At 41.6% G+C, this 26,216-nt stretch overlaps 1 protein-coding gene across 1 annotated transcript in view; it reads right to left on the reverse strand.

Annotated features, from left to right (window-relative positions):
• LOC127572951 (receptor-type tyrosine-protein phosphatase delta-like) overlaps positions 1 to 26,216 on the reverse strand; it is a 511,608-nt gene that overhangs the window by 126,777 nt on the left and 358,615 nt on the right. The window contains 5 exon segments of the mRNA XM_052020675.1: positions 2,024 to 2,217; positions 2,965 to 3,100; positions 3,102 to 3,271; positions 12,149 to 12,293; positions 22,831 to 22,964. Coding sequence (XP_051876635.1) covers positions 2,024 to 2,217; positions 2,965 to 3,100; positions 3,102 to 3,271; positions 12,149 to 12,293; positions 22,831 to 22,964 — 779 coding nt within the window.

The raw sequence follows: 26,216 nt of genomic DNA on the forward strand, positions 1-26,216 counted from the left end.
CCATGTACCTGTCCAAATATTTTTTAAATATTGTAATGGTTGAACAGATTTTGAACCAGATAAAAGGGAGAAAAGATCAAGAACAGAGTTCTAAACAGGAGAATTTGCAGCTGTAAATAAAATGGTCAGACTGCATTTGGAGTATTATGTGCACTTATGGTCGGCCCCATGACAGGAAGGACGTGGATGCTTTGGAGAGTATGCAGCAGAGGTTCACCAGGATGTTGCCTGGATTAGAGAGCATTAACTGTATGGAGAGGTTGGACAAACTTGGGTTGTTTTTCACTGGGAGTGTCGGTGGCTGATGGGAGTCTTTATAGAGGTCTATTAAAATTATGAGAGACCAAGATAGGGTCGACAGTCAGAGTCTTTTTCCCAGGGTAGTAATACGAGAGGGCATAGCATTAAGATAAGAAGAGGAAAGTTTAAATGAGATATGCAGGGTAATGTTTTTACACAGAGTGTGGTTGGTGCCTGGAAGGGGCTGCTGGGGAGGTGGTGGAAGCAGACACGTTGTGATGTTTAAGAGGCATTTAAACAGGCACATGAACATGCAGGGAATGGAGGGATATGGATCATGTGCAGGCAGATAGGTGCAGTTTAATTGGCATCATGGTCAGCATAGACATTATGGGCTGAAGGCGTGTTCCCTGTTCTATGAACGCAGAGATTTGTATTCACAATATCAGCTGTGTAAGCATCGGAGAGGTTGAGTTTCAAGAAGAAAAAGTATGTCAATGGGTTTCAGCAGCAGAGTTAGAGAAATATGTTGTAAAGAGTAGTTTGTGGAATTTCAAAGATTAGTTTGAATCAGACTGTACAACTAAGCATCACCCAGGTCAGAGTAAGGAACCAGGAAAGAAAATGCTGTTAAGTACATCGATTTTGACATCTTATTCAATCCCAAGCTCAGTTTTCTCCCTGAAACACAATGTATCATCAAGATCATCACAGAATCAGGCCCTTTGGCCCACCATGTCCATGTCAACATCGAGTACAATTATGCTAATGAATTTATAACCTCAAAATCTTAATTTTCCTTCTCTCTCCCTGCAGCCCTCTTTCTGTTACTTCTGTAATTGAAGAATACAGACTCAGTACACTGGAAGTGGAATGAGGTGGGGAATGGGGCCATTCCTCATATGTGACTACATACAGTAGATTGTATCATATTAAAGATAATTTTGTCCTTACATTAAAACAATACAGCTGGTAGAAAGGAAAGGATAAAATGCAAAGACGAATTGCTGTAAATTTATATTTTTCATTCTCTGATGGAACATATTGAAATTTAACAGGCACTAAATTAGCATCAGCATTTCAATCAACCTCCAATGCATAGGAACTCCAAAGCATAAGAATGCAAGAGGCTACAGAAAGTGGTGGACTCAGCCAGTTCCATCACGGGTACAGCTCTCCCCACCACTGAGGACATCTACAAGAGGCAATGTCCAGGAAAGCAGCATCCATCATCAGGGACACCCTCCATCCAGGCCATGCCCTCTTCTTGATGCTGCCATCAAGCAGGAGGTACAGGAGCCTGAAGACCCACACCTCAAGGTTCAACAACAGCTTCTTCCCCACTGCCATCAGGTTCTTGAACTGACCTGAAAAACCTTAACACTACCTCGGACTATATATTTTTTCTGTCTCTCAATTTTGCACTTGTGCTGTAGAGTCATTACAGCACAGAAACAGGCCCTTCGGTCCAACTGGTCCATGCCTGACCAAGATTCCCATCTAAGATCCATTTGCTCGCATTTGGCCCATGTCCCTCTAAACCTTCCTATTCATGCATCTGTCCAAGTATCTTTTAAACGTTGTTAATGTACCTAGTGTTATGTTTATTTTGTTATTCATTTTGCATAAATGTAAGCTATGTATAATTTATGTTAATTTAAGTTTATGTTGACTTATGTTTGTCACGTTTGTAATGTACTGTGCTGCTGCTGCAAACAGCAAATATTCATGGCATTTATACCCTGTATATGTATGCCTATGACAATAATAAACTTGAACCTACCTGTGCATCTGCCAGCATGATGTCCTTGAGCATGGGTTGTCCCCTTGGTTCTCCATGTTCCATCCTCACGTAATGGACCTGGTAGCCTCGTATTTGTCCGTGCTGTTTACTTGGAACTGGAGAGCGCCACAACACTGTAATAGCTGTTGAGTTCAAAGCCTCTACCTCGACTTTGCGAGGAGGACCACTAGGAACTGGAAGAATACCATTTGATTAAAAGAAAAATGACGACACCCTGTCCCTCCAAATCAGCAGCACAAGGACAGACCCACTATTTTTCAAAAGAGATATATGAATGTGTCACTTTTTGTCCAAAAATGCTTCATAAGCTGAAAAATCTTTCTAAAACACCAAAATGTGGAAAAATGTGAAAACATGGAGGAAAAGGTACAAATACTAAAACAGAGGAAAAAAGACAGCCAAGGATAATGCTTTGAATTCCAAAGCATCACAAAATGCAAGATTTTTTTTAGATCTGATTTAAAAAATATGATTCCAAAAGATATTTATTGTGAAAAAAAAATGTCAGCCGCTCTTGGGTCTCTCTCCCAGGACTGTTTGCATTTCACAGACCAACATCTCCTGAAATCCAGTCAAAAAAACAACGTTCACATTTCTGTGACATGTCGGTATTCTGAGAAGAATTTTGATGCAACTTTTAAAAAAAGAATAGAAAAGGATACTGTTGGAGGGTCAAATATTAAGAACAGCAATCCACTACGCAAGGTGTGAGAAGGGTTAAAAAAATAATTGGGATGCTTGTAATACAAGCCACTTCTCATTGTAGAGGGTTCTAGAGTTGTAGTCCAAAAAGAAACAGAGAGGGGTCTTCAGTGGAGCGGAAGATGAGACACAACAGTGAGAGATAGATGCAAAAGTGTCAGCGAGGGAAGAATTGATAGCTGAGAAAGTTCCTGATTGGTTAGGCTTTGCCAACATACCATCCTCATCTGTGCGAATCAGCATGGGAGAGCTCTCTGGGCCAGGTCCAACATCAGTGTGGGCTGTCATAATGATACGATACTCTGTCCACTTCTCCAAATGTTCAAGCAAATACTGTGTGGTGTCTGGCGGAATATCCAAGGACCTCGTTGGGTGAGCTGTCTTCTCGGTCATTAGCTCTGTATTTGATGGAGTATTTGGTGATGATGCCATTCTGGTTTTCTGCTGGTGGGGGCAGCCAACTTACCAAAATGCTCGTTGAACTTGGGCTGATGCACTTGATGTCCTGAGGTGGGGCTGATGGCTCTGGTTTTTTGGAAGTTGGGTCAAGTACGGGGAGGAGGGGTGGAGAATAGGTGAGGGAATTGCAAAAGAAAATAAAAGAAATACAAACAATGGGAGCATATCCAACAACTTAAAAATAACAAAATCATAAAACAAAACAGGTTTTCACAAAGTAAAATATGACACCTTGGCTTAGGAAAATCAAAGGCAACTCAGAAATAATTTTTGGGTAACTTAAAACTCGAAAATGGGAGTGATGGTAAGGAAAATAAAATTTTGAAAATGGAGCCTACACGTAATATTACCTACCTGGAATTACAGATCTTACATCATGTATATTTCTTTAATTCCTCTAATCCTTTTTTATTACCTACCCTTCTTGAACAGCTGCATACAGTAGGGCGTTTTACCTTCTATTTGAGTTACAAATAACTCTACATTCCAAAGAAAAAGATCTAAGTGAAATTCCAGGTACCTCTACCTACCACACACAAAGAGAGGGCATGTTTATTTTCTGTAAGTGGGACCCACCTGCGACTGATGAATGTCACATACAGCCTGCTTCACTCCTTAAAGGTCAAGTAACAAACGTTTCTGTTTGCCAGTTTTTCTGCATCATTTTCTATACTTGCATTTTTTTACCAATGGTGAAGCAGATATTGTTTTTCTCTCTGATAGCATATTTTCAGCTGATGTAATACATTGTAGAATCATATAAAACAATACATCACAGAAAAAAGGTTTCCACTGCTTTGAGAAATCTGCCGTCAGATTTCTGAATGGTCCATGAACCCATGAACACTATCTCATTACTCCTTTTTTGTACTTTATAGTATTTATGTCTGCACTGTACTGCCACCACCAAACAACAATGATAATAAATCTGATTCTGATTTCCATTTTATTCTGTAATAGGGGCAGATTTTATTCTTTTCATACTTTTGTGCCTTTGCTATTGACCATATTTAAAATAGAATTAAGAGCCAAACCCAGCTCTGTTAATTCCCCAGCTACTTGCAGCAATAAGCATACCTCTGGAAAGCAACCTGCAGAACCAGCACATTCTGATTGACATGGATTGCAAAGTGCCATTGATACCTGAGTAACCATAAGAATATAAGAAAGTTGGGACAGGAGTAGGCCACTGAAGCCCTCAAGCCTAACCCTCCATTCAATCCTCCCCAGGTCCCATCTCCTCAAAGCCTTCAATTCTGATCTTTCAAAAATGTCTTTACTTCCTCTTTAAATACTCCCAAGAGATCTAGCCTCCACAAATCTCCGGGGCAGAGGATTCCAGAGATTGACAACCCTCTGCGAGAAGGAACAATGGCAGTCAGATGTTGAAAATGACAAGGGTGCTGGGGTGTGTGTTATAATGTAGTTATAATAAAGAACTACAGTTCCCAGCAGGCAATGCAAGGGGTCACATGGGGGAACAGGAAGTGGCTGGAAAGAGCGGGAAAAGCCAGCCAGCCTGGTGTTGTAAGCCTCTGCAGTCTGTTGTTTTGTTGTTTTTCAATAAATGTTCAGATGTTAAACCCACGCCAAGTTTGTCTCGTGATGAAGAACAAACACAACATGGTATCAGAAGTTGGTGTGAGGTCTGAACAAGGAAAGTAGGTGAATACTGTGTGCAATTGAGAAAGAGACTCAGTGAGTATGAAGGAAAAGCTGTAAAAAGACGGAGAAAAAGCTGGCCGGCGTGGCGAGGGAGCACATTGTTCCTGAAGTTCATCAGTCACCAGATTTGCCAAGAGAGGTTCAGGTGAGAGGCCGAGAGTTTCCCTTATGGATAAGCTAAGTCCTCCCAAGCCTATGCAGTTTACTGGCAATCTAGCCAATAATTGGAAACACTTCAAACAGCGACTCAACATATATTTAGATGCTAGTGGAGTGGGAAGGAACGATGAAAAATTGAAAGCATCTATTTTTCTGCACGTGATTGGTGAAGGTGCTTTGGACATCTATAACAGCTTTCAAATTGATGAGACAGCTTTTGAGTTGGGCATTTTGATGGAAAAATTTGAGGAGTATTTTATCCCAAGTCAAAACATCACGTTTGAGAGATATAAATTCTTTTCCTGTGACCAGAAACAAGGTGTTAGCTTTGACCAATACTTAACTGAGCTTCACACACTGAGTAAATCTTGTGAATTTGGAGATTTGAGAAACTCACTAGTTAAAGACAGAATAGTTTGTGGAATTCCAGATAATGGACTCAGAGAAAGACTGTTGTGTGAAAAAGATTTGACCCTGGAAGAGGCGGTGAATACATATAGGTCAGCAGAAACCACACGAGCACAAGCTAAGGAGCTGTATAGAGCAGACACAACAGTACATGCTGTGAAAACAGACAAGCAGCTCCCAAGGCATTTCCGAAAGCAGCCGCAAAGCAAAGAGGAAGGCTCAAACAGCAAATGCAGCAGGTGTGGAGGTAGACCCATTCCAAAGTCGTGTCCTGCTTATGGGGAGTCCTGCAATAGCTGTGGGAAGAAGAATCACTTTGCGAGGTGCTGCAAAGCCGGGGCTAACAAGGGAAAGGTGCACACGGTTGATGAGGAAATGGAGGAATTCTTTGTGGATTCTGTACAGACTGTGGCTGCTGATAAAACAGAAAGGATTGTTCCAGTAACTGTGAATGAGACAGTAATTCCATTCAAGCTTGACACCAGAGCTCAGGTGAATCTGTTATCCATGGATGATTATAAGACTTCCACAGTAAAGAGTAAGATTTACCCTGTGAAGTTAAAAGTGACAGGCTACACTGGAGAGAAAGTTCCAGTAAAAGGGGGCTGTATGGTGACCTTTAAGCACAAAGGGCAGCATTTAAAATCCAAGCTACTGATTGTAGAAAAGACAGTACTGCCAATATTAAGTCTGAGTGCATGTGAAAAGCTCAACCTAGTGACAAGAGTGTTCATAGTAGCTTCACATACCCAAAATGACCACATAACACTCATGGAAGGGTATGCAGATGTCTTTGAGGGGCTCGGATGCTTACCTGGTGTACACAAAATTCACATAAATGAGGCAGTGGCTCCTGTTGTCCATGCATGCAAGAAAGTTCTGTTTCAACTTAGAGGTAAACTTAAACAAGAACTAGCATGCATGGAACGGATGAATGTCATACAGAAAATTGAAGAACCAACAGATTGGGTGAGTTCACTGGTCATTGTGCAAAAGAAAAATGGAGCATTGCGGATATGTCTAGACCCAAGAGATCTCGATAAAGCCATCAAGAGAGAGCATTTTAAATTGCCAACACGGGAGGAGATCTTGTCCCGGTTTTCAGGTGCCAAATGGTTTAGCAAGCTCGACACATCGTCTGGGTTTTGGCAGATGAAGCTTGATGAGGCAAGTTCGATACTGTGTACTTTTAACACACCACAGGGAAGATATTGCTATCTTCGGCTGCCATATGGGATCCTCTCTGCACCAGAAGTCTACCGTAAGACCATCCACGTGATTTTTGAGGGCATACCTGGTGTCGAGACCGTGATGGATGACATCATCGTCTGGGGGTCCACTGAGGAGGAACACGATACTCGACTGAGACAGGTGCTTGACGTGACAAGGAATGTCAATTTGAAATTAAATAAAGAGAAATGTGAGTTTGGTGTGAAGACACTGACCTTCATCGGAGATGTCATATCTGAAGAGGGAGTGAAGCCTGACCCAAGAAAGACGTCAGCCATTAAAAACATGGAGAGGCCTCAAAACAAAGAGGAGGTGAGACATTTCTTAGGGATGGTGACTTACCTGGCTAAGTTCAGCTCACGACTGTCAACAGTGTCAGCACCACTTAGGTCACTCCTTGAGCAACAAAATGAATGGATTTGGTCTCATGAGCAAGAAGAGTGTTTCCAGACATTGAAAAGGGTCCTAACTGAAGAGACCGTGCTGAAGTTTTATGATCCGGAAAAGTGTATCAGGATATCAGCTGCTGCGTCCCATCATGGCCTTGGATCAGTACTATTGCAGCAACATGATGGCAAATGGCAACCTGTGGCCTATGCATCAAGGGCTTTGACAAGTGTGGAAGCCAACTATGCACAAATAGAGAAAGAGCTTCTTGCCGCTACATATGCATGTGAAAGGTTCCATCAGTAAATCTATGGGCAAGCTAGTGAAGTGGAGACAGACCATAAACCATTGGTCTCAATTATGTCCAAACCACTTAATAACTGTCCCATGAGGATACAGCGCATGTTGATAAGGCTGCAGAAATATGATGTGAAGATGATCTACACACCGGGAAAATATATGTTTGATGCTGATGCGCTGTCTCAAGCAGTCGACAAGACAGAAAAGAGAGACCAACAGGTTAATGCAGATATACAGGCCGATGTTGACATGATAGTCACCTCTCTTCCAGTATCTCCGGATAAAACAGAGCAGATTAGGAAAGCAGCAGAGGCAGATGAAACAATGAAAGTACTCAAGGATACAATATGGAAAGGATGGTCAGCAGCCAAGGATGACTGTCCAATATGTATTTGGGATTATTGGGCATGCAGAGCTGAACTGTCAGTAGTGAAAGATATGGTTTTCAAAGGGAACCTGTTAGTGATTCTAGTATCACTACGCAAGGAGATGCTCCAGAAGATACACGAAGGGCATCTTGGGGAGGAAAAATGTAAACGTAGAGCACGTAAAGTGATGTACTGGCCAAGAATGAACCAAGACATCAGTCGGACTACTGCTTCATGTGAAATATGCCTTACCTACAGACCAAAGCAGCAAGCAGAACCACTTGCACCACACCCTGTACCAGACAGGCCATATTTCAAAGTTGGAGTGGATTTGTTTGACTGTAATGGGAAGAGCCATATTGTTGTAACAGACTACTTTTCCAATTACCTGGAGGTTGCGACACTGCAATCAACGTCCAGCAAAGTAGTTATCACGTTCCTGAAAGCTGTGTTTGCGAGGCATGGAGTTCCATGTGAAGTAGTCTCAGACAATGGTCCACAATTTGAGCTGTGAATTTGAATCCTTTGCCAATGTTTGGGGGTTTCGACATATAACCTCAAGCCCACATCACCCAAAACCTAATGGCGTAGCAGAAAGTTCAGTTAAGGTGGTGAAGGGTCTCATGAAGAAAGCGCAAGATGGATGAGAGGATTTCCACAGAAGTCTAATGATTTGCAGAAGTTCGCCACTGCAGAATGGCCTTTCACCAGCCCAAATGCTGATGGGTCGACGCATACGCACTAACCTTCCAATACATGGAAACCTGTTGGCACCTGAAGGAGCACACAAGGTCAAACAGACTAAAGAGGAAGGGAAAGAAAAGCAGAAACGGAATCACGACAAGACAGCGAAAAGCCTACCAGTCTTGAAGCCTGGGGATCAAGTGCGAATCGGAGATCATGGTTCTGGCACATGGTCCATGCAAGAAGTTGTGCAAGAGGAAGTAAATCCACATTTATACCAGATCCAGATGGAGCGAGGGACACCTCTGAGGAGGAACTGCGTGGATCTACGGCCACAAGCTCCAACCCATGGCTGTGACCCATCTCCTGTCAGTACACCAAAGGGGCCAGCATATGGAGAAAATGAACATGTGGACCAGAGTTCCCAGGAAAACACCAATGCAGCAAATGAAAGCAACACTCCTGCGGAAACAAGTACCAGACCAAAAAGGACCATTAAACCACCTCAGAGACTGAGAGCTGCTGAGTGGACACAGGTTCTTGGCAGGTTTATAAGGACAAAGTATTGTGTTCATTTTTTTATTTCAAGGGGGAAGATGTGTTGTTATGTAGTTATAATAAAGAACTACAGTTCCCAGCAGGTAATGCAAGGGGTCACATGGGGGAACAGGAAGTGGCTGGAAAGAGCGGGAAAACCCAGCCAGCCTGGTGTTGTAAGTCTCTGCAGTCTGTTGTTTTGTTGTCTTTCAATAAATGTTCAGATGTTAAACCCACGCCAAGTTTGTCTCGTGATAAAGAACAAACATAACAGGGTGGGAGGGTGGAGATTATCCTAAAGAGGTGGGGGCATCAGAAGTCTTTTGCTTCTTCTTGTCTTGTCATTTCATGATCAGTAACTTTTTCCTGGTGCTGGCACTGGTTGTGGAACCAGGTTGTTGCCAAACCAACTTGTGTTGTGCTGCTCTAATGTGTCAACATAGAACTAGATGATCAGTAGTGGAGCCTCAGGTCACATAAATACAAGGAGGAATTAACAATGCTCTGTGGAATATAATGTTTGCTGTGCCAATATCAACAGAGGGTTAATACTGGCCTGAATAGATATATGATTTATTTCCTTTGGGGTTGTTACTGTTCCTCAGGACCAAAAGACCATAAGATATTAGAGCAGAATTAGGCCATTCAGCCCATCAACTCTGCTCTGCCATTCAATTATGGCTTTTTTTTTCAACCCTATTCTCCTGCCTTCTCCCCGTAACCCTTAATCCCTTTGCCAATCAAGAACCCATCAACCTCTGCCTTAAATACACCCAATGACTTGGACTGCACAGCCCTGTGTGGCAACAAATTCTACAGATTCACCACCGTCTGGCTGAAGAAATCTCTCCTCATCTCAGTTCTAAAGGGATGTCCCTTTATTCTGAAGCTGTGCCCTTGGATCTTAGACTCTCCTACTAATGGAAAAAATCCTTTCTATGTCCACTCTATCCAGGTCTTTCAATATTCGGTAGGTTTCAATAAAATCTCCCCCTCATCGAGTACAGGCCTAGAGCCATCAAACATATCAAAAGGAGAGTAAATGATCGGGGATGTACTTGTCTAGAAGTTCAGTTATGTAGGGCTGCCTTTTTCAGCTGTTTCTCAGGACACCATGCAATCTTACTCCATTCTGGGAACATGCCTGGGTACCTCCTGTTGTGAGCTGAGCTGTGTTCTGTGTGACACATGACCTTGATGTCACCAATTAAGATACAATGCTCGTTTAGAGAGTTGCTAGGAGAAAGTAGGTCTTATGGTCCTGAAGTGCATCAGTCTTTGGTCATTCACAACCCAACCAGCTTTTCAGAGTTCTGCTTGCACGGCTGCATTGTAGAGGGTCCAGTCAAGTGGGATATATTTACTAGCTGATTATTCTTAAGGATCACCCTGATACCCACCCTTAACCCTTCTTACTAATGACACCCTGGTTGCAGATCTGCAATCTGAAGCAGCCTCACCATCTCAACCAACCTGCTCTCTGCTCTCCCTCAGCTACTTGCAGCCCAATATCAACCCCCCCCACCCATCAAACTTGTAACCATTGCCTGACCCCACCTCCCACCAACCCCCAATGGCAAATGCGACCTTCTGACTTACTGATCCCACCCCTGGCTGGCGGTTGAAAGGGCCACACCCACTACCACTGATTCCCAGCAGCTGAACTCAGAACAACTGTCCCTCCTTTGCAACTCTCCTGAGCGCCCCCACATCAGTGTGAAATGGGCTTTAGTGACCGTTTAGAGAAGTTGGTAGCTGACAACCAAGCTCCAGTTTATGTTGGAAAGGGAGGGAGCGAACAGGGCACAATTGATGCCAGGAAAATATCAAGATCTATTCTGGTTTAAGTCACTTCTGTTCCAGGTTTGCACATAAACAATGGATGGTAGTACATACACTTCCTCAGCCTTTAAGTGTTTTCTCCTTGCTATGCGCTGCCTGGCATGAGAAAGGCAGTAGAGACTTCACTGAATGAGAAATCCTCTCATAACTCTTGGGTAAAACATCTGCACAGCTTCAGGGAGCATTTTGTAGTGCTATAATGAATTTTTGCTTTAACACAACATGACTGGCGGTGTCTCTGCAGAGTACACATTCTCCTGGGGCACAATTTTCATGCATAGTAGACCTTGAACAAAGAAGGTAGGACCAGTCAAAGCAAGTCCAGCCTACTGGTTAGACGTCCACCCAATCTACTTCTGCCAACGATAGTGAACCAGAGGAAGGTTCATTCTTTAACCTTGATTGGCACTTTCTCAGTCAATGACACAGCTTTGCATCTGTTGATTGCTGTAAAAGCCTGAATATCATGATGATTGCATTCCAAGTTATCCTTAATGCTGGTAAAGTGCAATTTAGAAAATAAAATCTGACCCTAAATACTGTTCATAATTAAATATTATCTTCTCTGTTTTAACATTGTGGGCACAAACAGATATAGTTCAGGTGAACTTGCATCAGCCGCACAAGACTCATATCAGTATGTCCACCTAAAAATCAACTCTATGAGAGAGCATTTTGTACCAGAGGTATTACAACAGCAGTCAATGGTATTAAAATATTTTTTAAAGGTGAAACATCATTACCATTTTATTAAGTAGTGCCCAGAATTCAATCTTGTCACTTGACCTTTAGGACTTCATTGAAAGTAACGACACTTAGAATATAATAGATAATTTTGCAGTTAGTTGACCTTTGCAAGTTTTCTCATCATTCCATGCCCAGTGAAATGTAGATCATTATCCGCACCAAGTTTTATTTAGAACTGAAAATACTAAAAGTTCAAACCCTTGGTTCCTTCCGCTGCTGAATAATGGAAATGCCACTGCTGACTCCTAACTGGAACAAATTTATGAAAAGTAGATGGCAAATTAGAAGCCAAATGCAATCCATGTTGCAAGGCACAACTGATTCTGAAGGAACAAATGAAATACATTTAAGATAAAATTATGCTTAAATACACAACAAAGGTCAACTAACTAGGAAGCCCTCTATTCTTTAGTCATTGTAAATGTGGACACTGTATTCCCACCTGCATGAAACCTAAACCTTTTCAATCTTTAATGCTTCTTTCCTTCTGAAGCCTAACTGTGTGTTTTATTCCAATACCACCTGCTGCATGAAGTCAGCTGCTCGGGACAGCCTACCCCATCAGGCGAACAAGATACACCAGAAATCACCAATTAGTCAACAGAAGAAAACCTACTAGTTTCCATGGTTTGGGCAGAAATCTGGGCGGTCGAGGCTCCGAGCCCATGCTCAGAGCGAGCAGCCAGGCGGAAGTGGTACATGGTGTTTGGTTTGAGATCCTCTAAAAGGTAAGATGTCTTTGGCTCAAATGTGACGATTTGCTGTGGAGGGAAACAAAAGATTAGGAAGTACTTTCCATGCATTCCAATTTGTGATAGATCAAGAACAAATTTGCGAATGCAACCCAGTCCATCATGCAAACCAGCCTCCCCTCCGTTGACTCCATCTACACTTCCCGCTGCCTTGGGAAAGCAGCCAACATAATCAAGGATCCTTCCCACTCCAGACATTCTCTCTTCTCCTCCCTTCTATCAGGCAGAAGATACAGAAGCTTGAGAACCAGAACCACCAGACTCAAGGAGAGCTTCTATCCCATTGTTATAAGACCCTTGAGTGGACCTCTTGTGTGATAAAAATAAACTCTTGATCTCCCAGTCTACTTTGCCATGGCCCCTGCACTTTATTTGTCCACCTGCACTGCACTTACTCTGTAATTGTAACAATATATTCTGCATTCTGTTATTATTTTCCTTTTGTACCACCTCAATGTACTTATGTATGGAGTGATTTGTCTGGATGGCATGCAAACAAAGCTTTTCACTGTATCTTGGTACATGTGAAAATAATACACCAATTACCAGTTACCCATTACCAAATACACCGTTCCAACAGATGGAGCCCTGAGGCCGTACACATAAACATTCAAAGCAAAGGGCACTCAACAGGTAACATTAGCCACAGGTCCTCCCTAGGTTACGAACTCCCAATTTATGTACAACTCATACATAAAAACAAGTCTTCGGAAGACCGGAGAAATGGATCTGCCAGCTGCTGTGGGGCTGAAGTCATCTTCTGCCGTGTGGGAATATCATTTCATCTTGCAAAGAAATCTGAATAGTTGAGTTAAACGCTCTGGTTTAACTACACGTTGCCCTTGGTTGGCCTTTGTTTTTATTTAAATATATTGCTGGGCAGCCTTACTTCTGACTTGCAAACTGTTCAGGTTGTGAACAGTTCACAGGATTGCAACTCTGTTGTAATCTGGGGAGGACCTGCAATGACAAAGTAAGGGCTTTAGAAATTACTGATTAAAAAAAATAAACCTCCAAGCTTTTATCGTGATTTTTCAATGAAAGTCAGGGGAAGAAAAATGGTCAAATTACGTATTGATTTTGGAGGCCAAAACACTTTCTGACTTAAGACTCTTTGTATGCCACCAGTGCCATACATTCCCAGGACAGATGTAGAGTAAGGCTTCCTTTGTTCTGCTTCAACAACAAACCTTAATCCCAACCTCAGAATGATGCCTTCTACTACACCAGTGTGAAGTCTGAATGCCATACCAATGAATTACACAAATCAATTTAGTCTTACAGGTGACGAGTCCATTTAGTCCTAATGAGACCAAATTAGTTGCGCAGTGGGCTGCGGGGGAGAGGCTTGGTTCTACATCTACAAGCAACCAGCCTAAGAACATACAGTACTGTTACAGTCAGCAGGATGGAGAGCTTCATCCCATCAGGATTTGGACACATGGCAGGTGAAACGTCACACTGTACAATCTCTAGCCATATTCACCAATGGTACGTGAAACCAAATACATAAAGTGTATAAATTTATAAATTTACAGCTTTATAAATTTACATGTGGGTAATTACTCCTCCATTGTAGTGCTCACCTGAATCTCATCTCACTGATTTCCTTTGGGATGAAAAATCAGTTAACTTCTACAACAATAGGTGACTGGCTTTACCAGGTTTTCATCTCCGAGGCTAAATGGAACATCATCCCATTTCACTGGAAATTCACTCCAGATCACGACATAGCTACAGCACATTATATTCTGCCTCTGTAATGGACCTAAGCTTTGGGAATGGAGTACAAAGTACCTCTGCTACTATATGGGTGTTTAGCACCACTGATCAGGAATATATTTCCAGGCAATACTGTCTGATGATGTGTCACCACCCTGGTTGAATTAAAAGGACATTCAACCTCGTCCAACCCAGGCAGTCAGTGTCCAAGAAGGACAAAACAGTTGGGAGGGCTTCAGTGAAGTAATAAATGTACATAGAGTTTTGCCTTGCAGACAATAAAGGGAATATTAGCCAAACGGAGCAGCATAATGAAGCACCGACATAAACTGTAACAGAGAAAGAAGGGCCCTGATTAGTTTTCATAAATTTCATTTGTAGTACAGAGAAGGGTGGGGCAACTGTCTACAGAGAGTATAAAACTCTGGACATGTTGACTTCATCTGGATACCTACCTATGCCCCCTGGATCTGGAAGCTGGTCTCTTGTGATAGGCCTCCCATCCACTCGAAAGTGCCCTTCACAAAGGAGTTGACAACAACAGTGTTGTTGAACAGGGAGAACCCGAGGTATAAGTACATAGTTCCCAAAAAATGGGAAGCTGGGTAGACAGGGTGATGAGGAAGGCATATGGCCTGTTGCCTTCATCGGCTGAGGCACTGAATACAAGAGTTGGGACATCATGTTACAATTGTACAAAACATTGGTGAGCCTGCACTTGGTGTATTGTGTGCAGCTCTGGTTACTACACCAGAGAAAGGATATGATTAAGCTGGAAAGGATGCAGGAAAGATTCATAAGGATATTACCTGGACTGGAGGGCTTGAGTGACAAGGAGAGATTGGATAGGCTGAAGCTGTTTTCCCTGAAGCAAAGGCAGCTGAGAGGCTACATGATAGAGGTTTGTAAAATTAAGAGAGGCATAGATAGGGTCAATCTCCATTTTCTGTTTCCCAGGATAGAGGGGTCAAAAACTAGAGGGCATAAGTTTCAGGTGAGAGGGAGGAGGTTTAAAGGGAACCTAAGGGATAAATTTTTCATGCAGAGTGGTTGGTATCTGGAATGAGCTGACAGAGGACGTGGTGGAGGCAGGAACAGTAACAACAATTAAGAGGCATCTTAACAGGTATTTGAATGAATGAGCACAGCGTGAAGGGATATGGAATTAATGCAGGCTAGTGGGATTAGTATAGATAGGCCTGATGGTCAGCATAGATGTGGTGGGCCGAAGGGCCTGTTTTTCTGCCATACAACTTGAAAACTTCTGAACCAAATCCTGGGAACATGATGATCCAACTTCATCATTTTGTAGATGTAGATCAAGTAACTTTCCTCTCTCACAGATGGCTGTGAGTTTCTGGAATTCTCTACCTCAAGAGTGTTGTGGAGGCTGGATCACCGGAGGTATTTAAAGAGGAGGTAGATAAATTATTGAAACTAAAGGGAATTAAGGGCCATGGAGAAATGGCACAGAAGTGGAGTCAAGTCCTGGGACAGATCAGCCAAGATCAGCTGAGAGGCTACATGATAGAGGTTTGTAAAAATTAAGAGAGGCATACATAGGGTCGAAATCCAGTGTCTGTTTCCCAGGATAGAGGGGTCAAAAAACTAGAGGGCATAAGCTTAAGGTGAGAGGGAGGAGGTCTAAAGGGAACCTAAGGGGTAAATTTTTCATGCAGAATGGTTGGTATTTTGAGCATTTTATTCAAAGGAAACATTCTTTTTAAAAATAAAACATGGTAAAGAGCAATCAAGTTGAGAACATGATATGATGGGATGATAGATTGAATAGCGGGGCAGGCTTGAGAGCCAGTTGGCCTACTCCTGCTCCTGTTTTCTTATGCTCTTTCACAACATCTTCCACTTCCTGATGACAAGGCTTGCCAGTAGGCAGCTCACCTTATTATTTTCTTCAGTGAAATGAGTCAATAAAAGAACACTAATGGAAGGAGTGTGTAAAAGAAGAGACACACTCTTCACTGGTGGCCTGAATCCCATGAAATTGAAAGAATATTTCACCAAAGGTGTAGGAGTCTACATCTTTAGTACCTATTAACTATATCACAGGGAGTAATGTTTACCATCCCATCATATCATGCCCTCACTTGATTGCTCTTTACCATGTTTTATTTTTGAAAAGAATGTTTCCTTTGAATAAAATGCTCAAAATATCAAAACACTGAAACCAATGCATGACAAAAGTTGTAATTTGTTATTTAATCTCCTGGGGATGATGCTTCTCTGCCAGGTGGCAGTAACTTTATATTGAGCTTGATAAAACCTTTTTGCATTCTTCACAATTATGTTCTGAAATTATTCATTCTTTTCAACCGTTAGGCCTAAACAGTGAACGTCAAGGACTTCCAGCAGATTTGTCCACTTATGCTTTGCAGGGTAGCACCAGGGAGCAACAACAGCATGAACTGACCAGCTTGACTGAATATTAAGAGTGGGATCTGTACCCATGTGCCTCAGGAAGAATGCAACCTGTTAGATGACTCAAACTTTTATTTGAAAATTAATTTCTGGGATCTGAGGATTGCTGGCAAGAACAGAATTTATTGCCTATCTCTAAATGCCCTTAAGAAAGAGATGGTGAGCTGCCTTCTTGAACTGCTTCTTCTGGTGAAGGTGCTACCACAGTGTTGCTGTGGAGGGAGTTCCAGTATTTTGAAGTCAAAGTCAAGTTTATTGTCAAATGCACAAGGACATGTATGCACAGATGCAATGAAAAAATTACTTGGCAGCAGCATCACAGACACTATCCCACTGTGGTAAGACTATTGAACGGTTCCCTTATACGATGAGATGGACCTCTGACCTCACGATCTACCTTGTTGTGACCTTGCACCTTATTGCAATGCACTTTCTCTGTAGTTGTGGCACTTTACTCTGTACTGTTATTGTTTTTACCTGTACTACCTCAATGTACTCTGTACTAACTATGTAACTGCACTGTGTAATGAATTGACTTGTACGATCGATATGCAAGACAAGTTTTTTCATTGTATCTCGGTACAAGTGACAATAATAAACCAATATCAATACCAATAAACCAATACCAATACATTGCATCATAGAAGCAGCATTCAAAAGAAGAACATAAATTAAACATAAATTATACACAATTTTTACAAGAAAAAGCACAATTAGAACAAAAAAAGTCCATTTTAGTGCAAAGTGGTCATAGTGTTGCTAAACTGTAATAATGAGGGTTGTGCTGGTTGGTTCAAGAACCGAATGGTTGAAGGGAAATAGCTGTTCTTGAACCTGTGGTGTGGGACTTCAGGCTTCTCTACCTCCTGCCTAATGGCAGCAGCAAGAAGATGGCATGGCTCAGATGGTGGGGATCTTTGATGATGGATGTTGCCTTCTTGAGACAGTGCCTCCTGTAGATACTACTGATGGTGGGGAGGGAGGTGCCTGTGATGTATTGGGCAGAGTCCACTCCTCTCTGCAGCTTTCTACATTGCTGTGCATTTGAATTGCCATACCAGACCATGATGCAACCGGTCAGGATACTTACTATAATATATCTGCAGAGGTGTTTTTTTTTAAGAGTATTGGGTGACAAGGAGAACCTCCTCAACCTCCTAAGAAAGTAAAGATACTTCATTGTGATTGCATCTATGTACTGGGCCAGGACAGATCATCTGATATGTTAAAACCCAGGAATTTAAAGCTGCTGACCCCCTCCACCGCTGATTCCCCAATGTAGATTGGCACATGTTTGCTCTCCTTCCCCTTCCTGAAGTCAACAATCAGCTCTTTAGTCCTTTGGACCCAGTGATGATGATGGTCTAGCGATATATTTATTAATATAATACTTAACTTTTCTGTAAGTGAGGAAATGATGATGTCCCTACAGTGAAAACCAGTACCCCAGATTGGGAATAAGAAAACTGAGTAAAACTGCAGCAAAGGGCAGCAACAAGTAGAGGTATTTACAGAAGAAAAATCGATCTCCGTCTACCAAGCTATGAAGCAGGTTCACTTTGTCACTGGCATTTACTTCAAAGGTGTGAGCATTGTGAACTCCTTTGTGAAGGGTATTTTCAAGCAACTGCCTGGCCAATGCCAGCCTTCAGCTGCAGAACCATCTAGCTTGCTGTCCATCTGCTGTTGTCTGGAGAACTGGCCAAGCATGCCATTTTGGATGGGACAAAGCCTGTGACCAGCTACAAGTAAGACATATTCAGGAAACACATAACACAAGAAGCTTGAGCAGTGCCCATTCCTGTTCCTGGATAACCTCAACCAGAAGTCAACATTATCCCCCTTCCACCTTATTTCTACCAGGTTCAAGAATACCTTTCATTGGGCAGGAGGTACAGAAGCCTGAAGCCTGACACTACCAGGTTCAAGAACAGCGACTTCCCTTGAACATTTGGTTCTTGAACCAACCTGCACAACCCTAATCACTACCCCAATATAGCAACACCATGACCACTTTGCACTGCAATAGACTTTGTTTTCTTTTGTTCTGTGTTCTTCCTTGTAAAAATTGTCTTTAATTTATGCTTAATTTATGTTTTCCTTGTGAATATTGTGTGTCTGATGCTATGTGCCTGTTAATGCTACTGCAAGTAAGTTTTACATTGCACCTGTGCATACATGTACTTGTGCCTATGACAATAAACTTGACTTTGTATTTGATTTTTTCAAGATGAACCTATCCTTCAAGTCAGTATCTTAGTGCTGTTGGACAGTGAAGGCTGAATGCAACTAAGTTCCACAGGATGAACCTTTGCTTTCAGCAAAGGAACAGTTGTTTCTGTTGGAATCTTTTCCTGAAGAGTTTGGATGTTAAAAATGTGGTTCCTCTGCTGCCTGATTCACTGAGTTCGCTGCATCGATGTCAAGCGTCAGATTGGATTCTAGCAAGCTTTAAAATCTGGCATGAATTCGAAAGTGCTTTCCACTGTACAACCCTCCTCCTGCTGTTGGCACCAGAAAGAAAACCATTTTCAATGCTTGTAGCTTCATAACTGCGACAGAAAAATGAAGCAGAATGGAGTTGGAGAAACAGGTAATTGATACAATGAACAGCCATTTGAGCACACTTCCTTCAGCCTAATGGTTCCCATCATCTGCATGTGCTCGGCGATGCCTATCAGTCAGACTGGCAAGGCAGTGCATGCAAGGCTGAATCTAGCTTTTTACACAGGCAGATGCTTCATTTCAATATCAATATGGGGAAGCATCCATTCTGCATATCAATTCCTTCCATAATGCTGCACAATGTGAATAATACCATTCACAATGGATTTTCAGAGTTTTAAAGAACTGGCAGGAATACTGGAGATCACAATTATATAAAGGCCGCAATTATATAAAGGCTCATTTTAAAGGTATAATTTAGAAAATCCTTCACCCATTTCTTTATTGTGCTACTTAATCATTTGTACCAACTGATTTCATGACTGTTTTGTTTACCGTTTAAGCATAAGTGGATTTGGAGATGGGAATCTACTTCCAGTGAAAAAAGGAAGCCGCAGGGATTGAGCCCAGAACATTGGCCGAGCTCAGAGATGGTCCGTGCCCAACCACAGTCCGGCATCTATTGACAGAAGCGGACTACTCTCTCACCTTGGTGGTTGGTGAGTGTTGGTTCTTCTTTAAAACAGAACTGGGGAACCAAACCCAATGACATCACTTGGACAAGTGGAAGCCATCCTAACAATTATTTCATGGCAACATCTTTGTCAAAGCATGTTGTGCCAGCTGCAGGTGGATTCTGCAGCATCATTGAACCAAGATAACTCATATTCCCATACATTTTTTGGGCAAAAGCATAATCCAGGCATATTACTATAATAGGGACACAAGAGACTGCTGGTGCTGGAATCAACAAACAATCTTCTGGTGGAAGTCAATGGGTCGAGCAGCATCCATGAGAGGAAAGGGATTGTTGACATTTCGGGTTGAAACCCTGCATCAGACTGACTGCTCGATACTCGACCCACTGAGTTCCTCCAGCAGATTGTACACTACTATAATACACCCCTAAGACTTTAGAAAGATATTCATAACTTTTGGACTGAGTCAGTTGGTAAATTGGTTTATTATTGTCACATGTACCAAGGTACAGTGAAAAACTTTGTTTTGCATGCTGTCCGTACAGATCAATTCATTACATCAGTGCAGCACTGAGGTAGTACAAGGGAAAACAATGATAGAATGCAGAGTTAAGTGTTACAGCTACAGAGAAAGTGCAGTGCAGGCAGACAATAAGGTGCAAGGCCATAACAAGGTAGACTGCGAGGACAAGAGTCCAATTTATCTTACTAGGGGACATTTCAATAATCTTATAACAGCAGGATAGAAGCTGTCCTTAAGCCTGGTGGTACATGCTTTCAGGTTCTTGTATCTTCTGCCCAATGGGAGGAGGGAGAATATCCAGGGTGGGTGGGGTCTTTGATTATGTTGGCTACTTTACTGAGGCAGCGAGAAGTGTAGATGGAGTAAAAGGAGGGGAGGCTGGTTTCCGTGATGTTCTGAGCTTTGTCCACAACCCTTTAGTTGATGAGAATGGTTTATAAGAATCATTAAGCTAATTTTATCCTGAATGAATATGCAGGAGCAGAGCAGTGATGACATTTACTTTTACTGATACAACTTATTGGATACAGAGCAAGCCATGCTCTCCACATTCTGGGTCATCTCATTTAACTTACACAAGGGAGAAATAAGTTCTGGCCAGACTGTCCCTCTCTCAAGGGTGAAACAAAGGTGAATGTTCCTGCAGCTTTCTCATCATCTGATTGGTTTTCCTTTAACAGACTCTGGTTGTTCTGATCACTGCAGGAATTCCTTATTGAAAGCCTGACACTGGTGTTAGATTTTAGTTACCATGACTTTGCCAGAGTGGAATCCACCAGCTCACTGAGGGATCTTGCCCTGATAAGGAGGATTGAATGGGGTTACTGTAGCAGCAATAACTGTGAATGATGACAAGATATTTAAACGAGCCTTCATTGTATTGGGGTCCCATTTCAATTCTGATCTTCATTCCCAGCCCTACTGCTCTGCCGAGTCAAAGCATAGAAATCTAAACGTAAACCAACAGAGATGTTTTTCTTAATCATATATGATGCAAAATCTCTCTGTGGTGACAATAAGTAATTCTGAAATGTGAGAAAATACTGGAAAATAATGCAAATCAGGTAATCCATAGCTTCTTAAGTCTAATTGCCTGTGCTTGCATTGATACCACTGACCTAGTAATATAAGAGAATAACAGTCTTGTTGGGCTCTGGGTCATGAAAGAGGCTGTGCTAATAGCTGGATGGATTCTTAAACAACCATTGAACTTGATGGCTGGCACATGGTATCTGCCAGGTGTGGCTGGAAACTTGGCTTCACCTTCTGGCAGGCATGCTTCAGTGCAGACATATGGCAATGGCACAATCATCCACTATCTGTGCACAAATCCCATCGTTCAAAATCCAGTCAGTCAGAGGTTGGGTGTTTACTGCTTGGCAGGTTCCCATTTGCACTTTGGATTTCATTTTCCCTCATTCCTGCCTGACTTTTATTCTCTAAAAGCTGCAAAATGGACTGAGATGCCTTTTGAGACTCACCAAAGGCAAGTAGAAACATTTTTACACGCCAATTTGACCCATTCACATTGGCACGTGAAGTTGCATTAATGAGTTGTAATTAAAAAGTGCTCAAAGGAAAGGCTCTCAAAGACTCTTGAATGGACCTATTGTACAATAAAAATGAACTCTTGATCTCTCAATCTACCTCGTCATGGTCTTTGCACTTTATTTGTCTGCCTGCACTGCACTTTCTCTGTAAGTGTAACACTATATTCTGCATTCTGTTTTTTTTGTACTATCTCGATGTACTTACGTATGGAATTATCTGTCCGCATGGCACACAAACAAAAGCTTTTCACTGTGTCTTGGTACATGTCACAATAATAAACCAATTACCAATTGAAGTGGACAGGCTGAAAGATAGAGTCTTCCTGAAATTGGCAGGAAGTAAGTGTTATAAATGCTCTAATATAACACCCAAAATCCCAGGGCTTTTAATATAGTTCTCACTCTCAATTCCCATGTCTGTGACCACCTACATGAAATTGACTAATGGAATGAACCATGAGACCATAAGATAAAGGAGCAGGCAGGCCATTCAGCCCATCAGGTCAGCTCTGTCATTCAATCGTAGCTGATTTTTTTCAACCTCATTTTCCCGCCTTTTCCCAGTAACCCTTAACTCCCTTCCCAATCAAGAACCTATCAATCTTTGCCTTAAATATACCCAACGACTTGGCCTCCACGGCCCTCTGTGGCAATGAATTCTACAGATTTACCATCCTCATCTCAATTTCAAAGGAATATCCCCTTATTCTGAGGCTGTGCACTCAGATCCTGGACTTGCCCACTACTGAAAACATCCTCTCGACGTCCACTCTATCCAGGCCTTTCAGTATCTGGTAGGTTTCATTGAGATCCTCCCTCATCCTTCTGAACTCCATCGAGTACAGGCCCAGAAATGTCAAACACTCCTCATACATTAAACCTTTAATTCCCGGGATCATTCTTGTGAACCTCCTCTGGATCCTCTCCAGGGTCAGCACATCTTTCCTTAAGTTAATTTTAACTTAGCAGTTGAAAGATGGCATTCTGTTGTATATCGGTCACTAGCCAGGATAATGTCATGTATCCATTAAGTGACACAATGTGTGATCATGACAATCTTAACTTGGAAGATGTGATAAAGTCTTGTTTTTAAAATAAGTGTCATTTTATATTATTTTCATAATTCTCCCCTACTTTCAGGAGATACATAGAGAAATTATAATGTGCAATACCTCTCCGCCATCCTCCCTCTCTCTGTAATACAACTCATATCCAATGATGGTGTCTTGTCGCGGTGGTGTCCATGATAGCATTATGCTTGTGTCTGATTTCGGCTCTGCCTTGAAGTTATTTGGCTGGCTTGGAACTTGAAAAGGAAGAAAAAAAAGCTGATTTAATGGAATAGTAATGCTTGCTTCTGCTTGAAGACTGTGGATCTGTAATAATCATCTCCTCTACCTGTAGACACAAATCAAAGGCCTTTAAGTAAAGGAATTACCAACCAAACAGTTAACAGAGATGAAAGCAAATTTTATTTCCAATGTATTAATATTTAATTAAAAAGCTGAATTCCACTGAAAATACACACATGCACTCTTACGGATTTCCTGCAGTACTGAAACCAAAACCAAATATTGATGATGAATGCAGGATTTGAAGCAAAGACAACTGGATCAAGGTACACAGATTTATGAAAATCATTAAATAAATTGTGAAATACGTGTGTATTCATATTGAAGTGATACAGCATTTCATAGCTTTATAACTGTGATTTTATATTACTGAGTGTGACAAACAAAGTAATTTGGAAACTGAAATGATTGGAGAATAAGGAAGTACACATTAATATACTATGAAACGACAGAACATAAAACTTTTATAAATATTAATTTTATAGTTATTGACACTGGTGAATTGGGAGCAATTCCTTTAACAGAGCCATAGAACACAGGCCCTTTGGCCCACCACGTACACACCAACCTTTTTGCCCACCAACACTAATCCCATTCGCCCACATCAGGACAGACCCTCCTATCCAGGTTTCTAGAATCCCTTTGGTAATTTCAAATTATTGTTCTGCAAATCTTTCACCTCAACACACATTTCCACTAAGCCCAGAAATGTCAAGATCTTTTTCTGAATATCCACCTCTTGGGTACTTTGCTGTGTGACATGGGACTGGCAATTACTGAGAAAGAACTTGCTGCAAAAGCCATCAGTGCTGCCAAAGAAGTGAATATCACCACTGGCCACCGAGATTCAGCAAACTCTGAGACTGACACCAAAATTTTGGCTTTAATTACCTTGTGCTATCAGCCTTGGTATCCCATAATCTCTCTTGCCTTTCCCTATCACAGTCCTTGCTTTTTGTTTTCCCTGACCTCTCCTCTCTTTCCCTGCATCGTACTTAAACAAAGTCCTGATAATGTACCTCAATGCAAGGTGCTGTGATTCAATTACCAGACTAATAATCCAGAGGCCTGGACAAAAAAAATCCTCCGGCAGCTGTGGAATTTAAGTTCAGTTAATAATTCAAAATAAAAAAAAGGTAGTCAACAGTAATGATGGCTATGAAACCAAGGACTACCATAAAAACCCATCTGGTTCCTCAATGTTCAACAGGGGAGGGAATTTGCCATCCTTATCTGACTTGAGGCCCACAGCAACGTGGTTGGCTCTCAAACACCTACTGAATTGACCTGACAATTCACTCTGTTCAGCGGCAATTAAGGATGGGCCATAAATACTGATCTACAAATTTGGCACCTAATGTGGGACCAAAAAGATCCAAACAAAAGGTAGTGCACTGCAGTTTTTGGGTAAGAACTTGCCATTGAAACAAGAATGAATATGCATTATTGTGTCTGGAACCAAACCTAATGAATGGGTGGAAACTTCTCTGGTAAAGAAAAATTGAACATAGACATAAAAAATTATCATTTAGGCAGAGAACACAATAATGAGGGAATATCAGCAGGATGAAAGAAAAGGATGTAAGAATAGAAGGACAGATGACAGATCTGTCAGAAAAACGAGGAAAAGTGAAGATTAGCTTCAGCTGTTTAAAAGCAGAGTGTAGTCGAGTTAAAATATCAGGGCAAGAATATGGACATGTATGGACAGAAAATAACTGAGTGCTTTAAGAATACAGTGATGTAAAGGTTGCGTTCCAACTTAGGGGAGACCAACTTCCAAGGAAACTGTGGACATGAATGAGCACGTGCACAAAGTGGGAATAAGGTTCTCCTTGTGATCACTGAAGTAAGTTGCACTCAAATTTAGAGAGAAGTACACACAAGTTTGCTACAGATAGTTAGTCATTAGGTATGTAAGATCTTCAAAGTATAGGCTCGATATCAGTTCCTTTCTATGCAGCATTTTATGTCATATAATTCTTTAGTAGTTTCTTATAATAGTTAATGTTATATTATTTATAGTGTTTTATATTATATCAGTTGTGATGTTTGCTAAGTTTTAATAAGCTTTTAAAATCAATAACCAGTCAGTCCTAACCAGTTTTACTGCACCTGGCTGGGTTCAGACCAAACTCAGAATAGTCAGAAGAGAGAGACTGCAGATACTGGAATCTAGGGCAACAAACAAAATGCTGCTCAGGCAGCATCTATGGAAGGAAATAGACAGTCAACAATTTGTGTCAAGACCCTTCAGCTTGACAGAGATGAAGGGTCAACTGCCCATTTCTTTCCATGGATGCTGCCTGAAGAATGAGCTACCTACAGAGGAATTAATGAGCAATAAAATTGACTTGAAATGTTAACTCTGCTTCTCGTTTTGCCCTTGCTCTATGACCTGTTGATTTGACTATTTTTAATTAGCTTTTTAACCATGTATAATGTTTAATACACCTCAAGTGGCAGCACAAGAAATGGCTGCTTACTAGTTTATTGGTTCGTCCATCAGGTGAATATGTGGTTTTTTCATTGGTTTGTTTGGCCACAAGTATCTAATAGGTTTCCTGATTGGACTATTGTTAGCTAAAGAGCATCTCTTATCTCAGGTATAAAAGGTGTCGCTTTTTGTTAATCTCTCTCTTGCTTGTCTCCCCTCTGGCCTGAGCTCATCTTTTGTTCCCTTTGTCTCGGCTCATCAAAGCTAGTGCCATGTGCTCTGTGACTGTTTCTTTGTTTTAAAACCTTCCAATAAAACTTTGAAGCACCAAGTTGTTTTCAACTCATTCCTGGACTCCTGAAAGAACCCGTGGATTCGAAAATAACTGGATCCGGCAGACTGCTGATTTTCTCTTCTTATATCTATTACTACAGTACCTGTTTAGCACTCAGTACTGAAGGCAAAGAAGTACACCTATTGCAGCATGAATAGCAAAATATACTCATTTGCAAAAAGGGAAAACAAAACTGCAGATGCTATAAATCTGAAATTAAAAAAACAGAAAATGTAAACACACAGAAGATCAGGTATTTGGCCATTAACGTGAAACATTAATTCTGTTCCTCTCTTCACAGATACTGCCCAGCCTGCTGAGTATTTCACTACCTTTTATTGTTTCAATCCGTGTGGCAGAGAAACTTGGAGCTCAGTTATTTCCAGGCAGTGTATTGCTGAAGAGTTGAGAGGTGTAGAACGGAGGCAAATCAGT

Source organism: Pristis pectinata, chromosome 7 (genome assembly GCF_009764475.1).
Source record: "Pristis pectinata isolate sPriPec2 chromosome 7, sPriPec2.1.pri, whole genome shotgun sequence".
Lineage (NCBI taxonomy): Eukaryota > Metazoa > Chordata > Chondrichthyes > Rhinopristiformes > Pristidae > Pristis > Pristis pectinata.